Genomic DNA, 10,361 nt, shown 5'->3' with positions numbered 1-10,361 from the left:
TGGACTAGCAAGACAAAGGCTATATGAATTCCACAACAGAGGCTACCAAAAATAGAGGCTAACAAAAATTCCATATTAACAAAAAAATTCTTAGGTCCAATGGACTATATGAGTTGAACAAAAGTTCGCCACATCTGGACTAGCAAAACAGAGGCTTTTACTGCCCAATTTGATTGTATCTGCAAAACAAAAAGGCTATATGCCTGTACAATTCTTGAGTTGGTTTGTCCAGCATCAGTCAGTTCATGCTTGAAGGCTATTTGGCCTGTTGCTGCAATTTTCCCAACTTAACAGATTGGTTTCTATCCCCATGGAGCTGCACATTTTCAATTCTAGGTGACTTCTTCGCATGTCCCACAGTTGTCTGTAATGTAGATAGGTGAACACACAAATTGCCCTGCCATGTGAATTGTTCTGGCTTAAGTCCACTGCTGGAATAAGAGGCTGTCCCCAAGTCCACGTATGAGTGTGGTGCTCTCATCGTTACTCCGTGGCTGTGGGAATAAAGTTTGTGACCATCAACTTTGGAGCTTAACTACAAACAAGCACATAACATGTATCAATAAGACATGACACCCATAAATAAAGACCTGATGTATGGAGACCACTTACATGAGTTGTTGTAGGACTCTTTTCCATATGCTCATAACTATTTTGAGCATGCTTATATGGGTTTTCCAGATCATCAGACCGTATTTTTACAGTTTTGAATCCCAAGTCTCCAGTCATGTCCAGTGAGTTGCTAAAGGTCCATTGCCTCAACTTACAATTATTCTTTGAGTGATCATGCTTATGACAAAATGAGCATTTTCTTCCTTTCTTTGTCACTTGTTCTTGTGCCCCATGTTTTGGCTGATTGGCATCCAAATTTTGAGATGGACCTATGTGACTCTGTCGCGTACTTACTCCAAGTATGTCAATGGTCACATCACTTGGACAAGCCTCTTTAGTACTTGGCTGTATCTCCAATATCACTATTCTCCTTTGCTAAACTTCTAGTTGTCCCCTCAATGGTTTGCTTATTTTTATCTGGACATCCTTTTTTGTTATGTCCATATTTTTTGCAGCGGCTGCAGTTCATCATGGTGCCAACCTTGCTAACCATGCGAGGTTTAGTTGGATTGACACAGCTGTCCCATCTTTCTTCTTCTGAAGCCTTTTTTCCCATCTTCTTTGGCTTTCCAGTAGGTCTTCTGCAAGTCGGAGGCTTCATTACTGGAAGGTCTATGTGCTTCCACAAATTAGAATCATTGATTGGATTAAGTACAGGTTCATAAATTTGTAGATACGTGATCTTCAAGTAGGTGTTGGAAACATGCTTCTCTGGTGCTTCATGTCTACTGTTGATGGCAGCTACAGCATGGCTACATGGTATTCCCCTTAATTGCCACTTTCTACATGAACAGGTTTTGGTAGCCATGTCAACAATGTACTGTTCCCAAATGGACAGCTTATCTGATACTTCAGTATCTCAAATATTGCTGGACAAAGGAGACCTGAATACAAAATGAAAACAACAAATTGGTCATAAATTTCTCAAAGAAGGTATGAACTGACCTTAATACTAGTAAATAAATAAAATGTTTCTTAACCTTCGTGCTTGGACATTGCTTCCCTGTTCCTCTCCATCCTCTTCAGCAGGTACAAATAAATGGTCTGCAGCATGGATATGATTGGTAATGACCTCGCCTTTAATTACTGCATTAAAGAACTCACACATGTTATTCACCAAAATATCACAATCCAATCCATATCTGAAATGGGCTCTACACCAAGTTTTGGGATCTTTCTCATCAAGCCAAGAATGCGCAGCTGTAGATTCTTGCCCCAACTGTTCCATTTCGACTTTCCAGTAGGTAACATAAGAAGCTTTTGCGCATTTCCAAAGTCTTTCTTTTAAGGCCAGGCCTCTATGAATCTGTTTGAAATTGGTGTATAAATGTTGCACACAACACCTATGCTCAGCCTGTGGCATTTTGTCTTTAACTGCCTAAACTAGTCCCTATACACTTTTGAATACAACTTGGCTCAAATAAAAAGTTGTACCTGAATTATTAAATAAAAAGTTGATGTATAAATAAATGCTAATACAATTTATCATACATTTTGCTTGTCAGGACACACCAATTACTAGAATCTGAAATTTCCAAATCTTATACAAGCAATCCCAAAAACCAGCTCCAATTGTCATAATTTTCCACTCTAACAACTGGCAAAGCTAGTGGAAACATTTTGTTATCCCCATCCATGCCCACGGCTGTAAGTAGTTGTCCACCATGTGTATCCTTTAAGAAGCACTCATCCAACCCAATCCAATGCCTCTAGCCCTTTAGAAACCCTCTTTTCAATGGCTCTAAGCACATGTAAAGCCTTTTGAATCTGACAATCCCATCCTCATCCGTATCAGTCTCAACGAACACTGTCGATCCAGGATTTGCTCTCCTCAATTCACCATAGAAGTCCTCTAACAATGCATACTGTTTTTCATGACTGCCTTCAATCATGTCTCTTACTTTTTTCATTGTCATATAGCCTTGTATAAGACTAAAATCTACATTTAATTCTTCAGTCACCCTAGTCATGAGCTCTTGGACTACCATGGATAGTGTTTTTCTCACCTTATCTACAAACAACCTGGTGGCTAGTTTTGATGTCATGTCTCTATTATGGAAGACACGTCCACAGGTGTACTCCTTGCTAAGTGTCTTGATCTGGAAAGTGTTTTCACCTTGTATTTTTGAGCCAAAAATTTGCCATTCACAGCCTCTGCATTTCACCCGTAGCCTATATGTGTCATTTTTTATGAACTAGACATCCCTTCCCTTCATAATAGCTTGGATTCTAACAGCCAACCTAAAAATAACAACTGATGAAAACCTCTGGCCTACCTTAAATCTTGGACTTATCATTACAATTTTCTCATTAAAAACTGAAAATTTAGGCTTTTTATTCCTCTTACGACCATCTTCATCTTCGGATTCACTCTCACTCTTCAACTCTCTAGAACAATCTGTTTCATATTCTGACTGCATATCCTCCACATTAACCATGTCAGGCTCGTCACAAACATTTACTTCGTCAACAGCTTCTCTTTTCCTACCTGCTCTCTTCTTTTTTGTGTCTTTGCTGGTAGAAGGTCCAACTTCAGGAGCTCCTTTATGCACACCAAACTGTTGTCCAATCTTCAAGGCTTCATCAAATAAAACACCCTCCTCAACTTGCCTCGTATAATCTGGATCATCGAACTTGTCATCAGCCTGCACATCATCATTAGCCTGCACATTATTATCAGCCTGCATATTAGTCTCATCAGCCTGCATATCATTATCAGTTGCCATTTGTGATTCTTCCCCTGCATTAACTCCCTTGTTGTCCTTCTCATGTTGCAAATTAGGACTTTTGGAATCAAAATTCTCATGACTGTTTGCAGCAACTTCATTAATGTTTTTGTAGACACCAAATTTTTAAATAATTTGTATGTTGCATCTAATTCATGATTTTTGTTTTAGATTGTCCGCATTTTAGTTGTTACCTTTTTTATTTGTCTTTTATTTGCTAATTATTTGTCATATTAATTTTGTTCGCGTTTTAGTTTTAGTTTTAGTTTTAAGTTTTAACGTAAAATTTGTGAAAAAAAAAAGAAAAAAAAAAGAGGAAATTGATGAAAAATGGAAAATTGTGCTTTGTTGATTTTAGTTTATTTAGTTTCTATCCAATGTTAATTAAATTATTTTTTTTTGTTGTTTTTGTTGTTATTATCAGTTTTATTTAATTAATTTCAAAAAAAAAAAAATCTAAAAATCACAATTCCATTTCTGCCGGATCACATTTCCTTTCCCCTCTAAAACACTCAACCTCCTCCATCCGCGATTCATCTTCATTTCAGCCCCCAACCCCACTCACAATACAAAAACATATACATTCCACCAACCACACATTCCACTGGAGACCATTTTCCAATTCACCACAATATCAGACTTCCATTTTTCATTTTTGCTGCCGGGAGCTGTGAGGGAGCGGTTTCCTTGGAGTTAACGACCGAGAGAGAGAGCCGAGCTTTTGGTTTCCTTTCTTTCTGTCCGTAAACTAGAGAGGGAAGAGAGAGACCTGCGGTTCATTCCTCCTTCCATCCGTGAGTTGGTGAAGGCTGAGAACCAAATTTCCTTAATCCAGCCGCAAGCCAGAGCAAGGGAGAGGAGAGAGCTAGCGGTCTGCAATTTCTGGACAGCCGAGAGTGGAGGTTTGTTGCAGCTGCTAGTCGTGTGTATTAAGCTTCAAGCTGAGGTAATTTCTGGACTTAGATGAGTTGTTTATGGGTTGATGAAGCTGTTTATAAGCATGCATGTGGGGTTATACGGTTGGATGATGAACTAAGTTACAAGAAAATCTGATTTTGAAGGAATTGGAACTGTCCGATTGCTTGAGCTGGAAATTTCAGCTTTAACTTACTAAGTTGTGATGATCTGAGCTTAATTGTATGGTTAGCTAATTAATAGCTGGATGATTGAGCCTTGCATGAGGTTAATCAACCTTGTTTAAGCAAGAAATTGAAGGATTATAAAACCTGGTTGCATGCATGTCAACCGAGAGAAGTTTGGATGAATTTCTGGTTAAATGGTGATTTTTGATGACATTTGAACTTGATTTTGGACCCAATCTGATAGATAGCTCTTTATTTGGTGTTGCATGTGATCTTTATGGCTAGGAATTCGGTTGCATGGCTGGAAAATTTTATTGGAAGTTGCTGGATTGCTAAACCAATTTTCCAGCTTAGCCGATGGAGCTGTTTTGAAAATTGTATGGTATTTTAGTACGAAATCTACCGGAAAGCATTTGATCCTCACTTGGTTGTGTGTTTAGCTAACTAAATACTGGATGATTAATTAGCTGTGTGTAAACCAGAGATTTGAATGAAACCAAAAAGCTGCTGCATGCATGTCATCCATAACTAGTTGAACAAATTCTGGAATTTTGGATACATTTTGTTGGTGACCGACCCTGTTTTGAACTGGAATTGATAATGACTTCATTTATTAGTCTTGCATGTTAGTTTGGGTACATAATTTAGTGTTTCAGCCGAGGAAATTCGGTTTAAAGATGGACTAAAGCTGCTGGAATTTTTCCAGTGTAGCCGAGTGAAGAAGAAAAGAATTTTCCAGTTTGCTTTTGCGAATTCTGGGTTCTTATTCATGTTTGGATGTCGAATTCCTGCGTTTTGATTGCTAGAATAGAGTTTGATGCTTGCTTGGAGCTTGGTCCCCCCTGTTTGACATGAAACCCAGAAATCTGTAAAAGTTCATGAATGCTCTTTTGATTTCCTTTGTACATAATCTGGTTTGGAAATCCTGGAGGGGTGCATAAGGATGGTTTTAGATGATGAGATGTATAAAGTTTGTTTTGGCTTGAAAAGACTGCTGTTTGTTTGAATTTTGTTACCTGCTGCTATCTTGAAAATAAGTTGTAAAATTTCCAGCAGAAATCTAATCTTATGGCCCTTCTCTGCCCAGATTTTCCTTCCCCTTGCATGATATCTTAAGAATGAGTTTGAAACACTGAATGAGAGCTTGGAGATCAGACTTTGTTGCTAGCTATTTGTCATATAATGTTGCAGCAAATCATGGAAACAAAAACATAGCAAACTTCTCTTTTAGTTGTAGGAGCTCATTTTCTTTGTAAGCTCGCATGAAACTTTTCTAGCAATTGTATTATTTAGAGGTGTTCAGCCATGTTTTTGTTTGGAGTTGTTTCAAAGCTGTGATATGAATCTTGTGTGCTGAGATCACGTGAAGTTGCAGAGGCTTACGGATGAAAAATTTCAACACAAATGGTAGAAGGAAAACCACTTCAGTTTTGCCGAATCATGTTGTATGTTTTTTTTCAGATTTTTGCACTAGATCTTGCTAAGTTTCCTGTTTATTCGAATGGTGATAACTATGAAGTGGGTTAGTCTTAATTTGTGATGTTGGGATTAGGTGTTTGGGTCTAGAAACATTTGAGTTACGATTGAATGCTTGCTGGAAAAATAAATGATCAGGTTGTCGAATTGTTTTTGCATGCATTTTCCAGAATCTTGTATGATGTCTTCCCAAGTTTTTCTGGTCATTTGAATTGTGGTCACTAGGTAGTTTGTTGCTGGGTTTAGAGTCGTGATGCTGGGCTAAAAAATATTTGATCAAGGTTGTGCACTTGAATCAAAAATCTGGTTCGCATGAATAGAAAGCTGCGGCTGGAAATTGCAGCAAACTTGGAAAACAAAAGGAAGCATGTTTCGTTTTTTTTGTTGCAGAAGTCTAAGCTTTTACGTGGCTGCATGTTTTTGCATGAAAGTAATTTCTGAATTTAGCATTTTGCTCCCTCTAGTCTCTAGTAATGTTACAAAGGCCCAATTACATTCCATTCTCTTACAATTGAGTCATGGAGTAAGTGCAATTTGAACCATTTCTTGGTTCTTTCTTTACTTTTGGCCCCTTGAAGTTCCTAAAATGTTTAAATTGGGTTTGAGTGCTTTGTTAATATTTGCAATTTGGTCCTTGGAAACTTTATTTTTTCAATTTCATTGCTTGTTTGCTTCAATTAACCTCCATGCTTTGTTTAATTTGCACTTAAATCATGATTTTAAGGTCTTTATGACCAAGTGAGTTGTGTTTGCATATTTTGGTTTTATGACCAAGTGAGTTTGTGTTTGCATATTTTTAATTTTTAATTATTTCTCAAATAAATTGGTCCCTTGACCTTTTCTTTTATTTTGGAGGATTAATAAGTGATTCCTTTCATTTGGACACCATTCCAAGGGGGCGGTATAATTTCTTTTATCCTCTTGCATCTCCTACGTGATCCAACGTGTTAAGTGAATTGCATGTCTACTTTGCTTTCTTAGCCTTTCCTTGATTCCTTTTATTTATGTCATTTACTTTTTCTTTTTACTTAAGTTATTCTTTATGGGGTATGTGTACACCTCTTGGCTTGTAATAGATAGGGCTTGGAGGAGCATTCAATGAAGACCTATCGAAGACGTGTGCCTAGCTAGCAAATGTAATAGTTAGGGCTTTAATTGTCTTATGTGTCTTGCATGCTTAGTTGTTACGTGTTAATTTGCTTTATTAGGGCCTTGCATCTAGTCGAGCATGCTAAGTGTTATGTGCTATGTGTTTACGAGTGTTTGGCATGTCTACTCGCTTTCCATGGCCATGAAAGAATGTGATGAATGAATGAACGTTTCCACTAGTCCAACGCTAGTCGGAATTCATAGAATGGGCTAGTCCAACGCTAGACTCTTAGGAATTTCCCCTCGTTAGTACATGTTTGCATGTTCATTACATGTCATGCATTTTTCTTAGTTTTATCATTTCGCATGCCCCTCTAATCCCTTCCCTCTCAATTTAGGTTTTGCATTTCATGCTAGTTTATAGGGGTTCATTTGCTTGAGAGTCCCCTTAAATATGGGATATAGACGAGTGTGGCTTTTTCTAAGCCTTAGCACGCTTGTATTCCCTCTATAAAAGGGTAAATTGAGTCACGATTTAGGTCTTCCCGTACCCAATATGCATGAATTCCCTAGGCTCATGCATTTTTAAATCCACTCAATCATTTTATACCCCCATCACACTTTCATTTTTCCTCCCATTTTGCACACGTACACCTTTATGTTTCTTCACTTGCACACGAACACTTTTATCATCACTTGCACACATGCACTTCATATTATCATGTCACATACCGTACCTTGCCCACTCACGTGCACATTTTCATTTACATATTTATTGTCTTTTATTACTTTTTCAAACTCATGTCCTCACATTGCATACATGCATTCCATTCATTCGCATCCCACTCGCATTATTCGTGACTTCTTCGAAGGATCGTTATTGGGCTTCACAATTAATGTGATTGGTACCACTCAACCTTTGAAGAGAAATTTCCCCCAATACCCCTAGGTCTAGGGTTTGCATTCATGTAGTGCATCCAAATGTAATAAATTCTTTGGTTAAAACAAGAAAATCTTTGATTAAATCATGCAACTAGCCTTGGCTAGGTCAAAGGGGTGCCTTGGATTTTATCCTTGCCTTCCCCTTTGTCAAATGTGACTCCCGAACCTTTTTCTTTGGTTTACGTAGACTAGGAGTCGTTTAAAAAGGGTTTCTCACTACTTTTTCCTATTTTTTTTTTTAAAAAAAAAAATACATTTTTTAGGTGACTTGGTACACCTTAACTCATTACCAAGTGGCGACTCCGTATTTAGTTTTAAAAACCCTTTTTAAACTATAATTTTGGGTCAAATCGTCGCATTCTCAAACCCCCATTTAGACCCATTTTTCCTTTAAATCACAATTCATTTTCCAATCACAAATTGAATTGAAAAATACATTTTAAACCATTTATTCATTTTATCAAAAAATGGGGCGCGACAGTTGGCGACTCCACTGGGGACATTCGAGAGTCCGAGCAAATTTGATTTAATCAACCTTTTTCTTCTTTTAATCTTTTCATATATCACATTTGGGTGTTTAGGATTGCATTTTTTCTTTTATTAGGATTTTTGCATTTCACGCGTATCCAACTACTCCCTCGCTCGTGAATGTATGATTGGTTGATTGGATGTATGTTTACTTACTTACCTCGCGCTCGCATTGCATTTGGGGGGGGGGTGTGTGTCACCTTAGAGCCTCACGTTGGTTCTTGATCCCTCCCCTCCAAACGAGCACTAGCATACGTGCATACGCTTTAATTTTTAACCCCTCATTTATTTTTCTTTTAGTGGCTTGTCACGCCACTCCACCCTATTAGGATTTTAGGCGACTCACTTGGACGTGTGACCGTGACACGACGTGTGCGTAGCACGATCCAAGGGGTCACTTAATCTTCCGCTTTAAGCTTTGGGTTAATAGCCTTTAGCTTTTAGTCGAAGATTAAGGATTTTTGATAGATTCACTCAGACATGTGGCCGTGACACGACGTGTGCGTAGCAATGTCTGGGGAATCGCTCGAGCCACCGACAAGGAACCTTGGGAGTGATGACCTTTGGTTTCCAAGTCTGAAGGCTCGGGGACCTATGACCTATCGAGTCTAGATGCATTAGTGAGCCCCAACCTCATGCATCCATTTTAGAATTGCCTAAGGTAGAGTCAACCTTGCCCTAAATTAGGAGACACTATTCACGAGGGGAGGGGTCCAACCCCTTTCTCCTTTTTATTGCTTTACTTCTTTGTGTTGATTTCGTTGCTACAATGTGTTATGTGTATATATCTGGCTGAACTAATTTTTCTTGGTTTTATGACCTCATTGCATTCACAAACCCTAGCAAATAAGAGGTCTGGCATGACCTTCTTTTAGGGCCTACCCGTGTAAATAGGATATTGCACGTTTAAAAGTTTTGGTATATTATGTTCATAAATTAATAATGTCATGCCATTTTAGGCCCACCCTGGCGAACAAAGGGCTCCTTAGGTCAAGTCTCATTTCAAATTGCATGTTTCCCTGCTTTGATAAGAATGACATCATGCATAAGCCTTAGAAAGGGAATGCCACTTAGGGAATCCCACATTAGGGACAAGCCAACCTAAATCCCATGGGTATTTAACCCAATTTTTTGGGATTTGCACGTTTAAATTCCTGTTAACCAGAGAAATGGGACCTGTAGGTAAGGTATCTGACCCCGATTTTGGTTTCTAGATGGACAATCCTCGCCGAGTGCAACAGATGTTAGTAGTGCCGCCGGAGGTACAAAGATGGCCCACATTACTTTCACCCAATGAGATTAACCAAATAGCCGATCGATTAGGACGCATCGGGGATTTCAAGGACATTAAGTCCGATGGGTATTTGGTAGAGGCTTTGGTGCATCTCTGGGACCCCACTTGTTCTGCTTTTAGACTTGGGAAAAGGGAGATGACCATAACGATTGAGGAAGTTGCCGGATTTCTCAATTTGCCGATCCAAGGAACTGCCGTGATATTTCCGTTAGTATCTAACAAAGATGAATTTTGCCGTTTCACTGGGTTAAAGGAATCAGTACTGCAAGGGGCAGACCAAAATGTAGAGGCGAAGTTCTTATTTGATCGATTCGCATTAAGAGATGGTTTTGAGAGGCATCGAGGGGATTTTTCGTTTACGTCCGAGGAAATATGGGAACGAAAGAGAGTTTGGGTATATGGATTAGTCATGGCTGGAACCTACTTTTTCCCTAGGAAAGACAAAAAGATAGCCTTCAAGTTCACTAAAATCTTGTACGACTTGTTTCTAGGAATAAAAGATAAACAGTGTTCCATTGTTCCAACTATTTTGGCCGACATCTTCATAGCTTGCACTACCTGTCAGAGAGGGGAAAAGTTCTTTTGTGGGTCAAATTTGATTTTACATGTGTG

General features: G+C 38.6%; 1 protein-coding gene across 1 annotated transcript; it reads right to left on the bottom strand.

The window, feature by feature from the left end:
• Positions 1 to 946: 946 nt before the first annotated feature.
• LOC113718253 (uncharacterized) lies at positions 947 to 2,657 on the bottom strand. Its single transcript, XM_027243169.1, has 3 exons — positions 2,385 to 2,657; positions 1,593 to 1,918; positions 947 to 1,394 (listed from the first exon to the last, which is right to left on the bottom strand). Exons 1-3 carry the CDS (start codon positions 2,655 to 2,657, stop codon positions 947 to 949), a joined length of 1,047 nt encoding a protein of 348 aa, XP_027098970.1.
• Positions 2,658 to 10,361: the final 7,704 nt, after the last annotated feature.

Source organism: Coffea arabica, chromosome 11e, assembly GCF_036785885.1.
Source record: "Coffea arabica cultivar ET-39 chromosome 11e, Coffea Arabica ET-39 HiFi, whole genome shotgun sequence".
Classification (NCBI taxonomy): Eukaryota; Viridiplantae; Streptophyta; class Magnoliopsida; order Gentianales; family Rubiaceae; genus Coffea; species Coffea arabica.
Note: the sequence above shows the minus strand (reverse complement) of the source record. Positions and strands in the feature narration are given on the sequence as shown.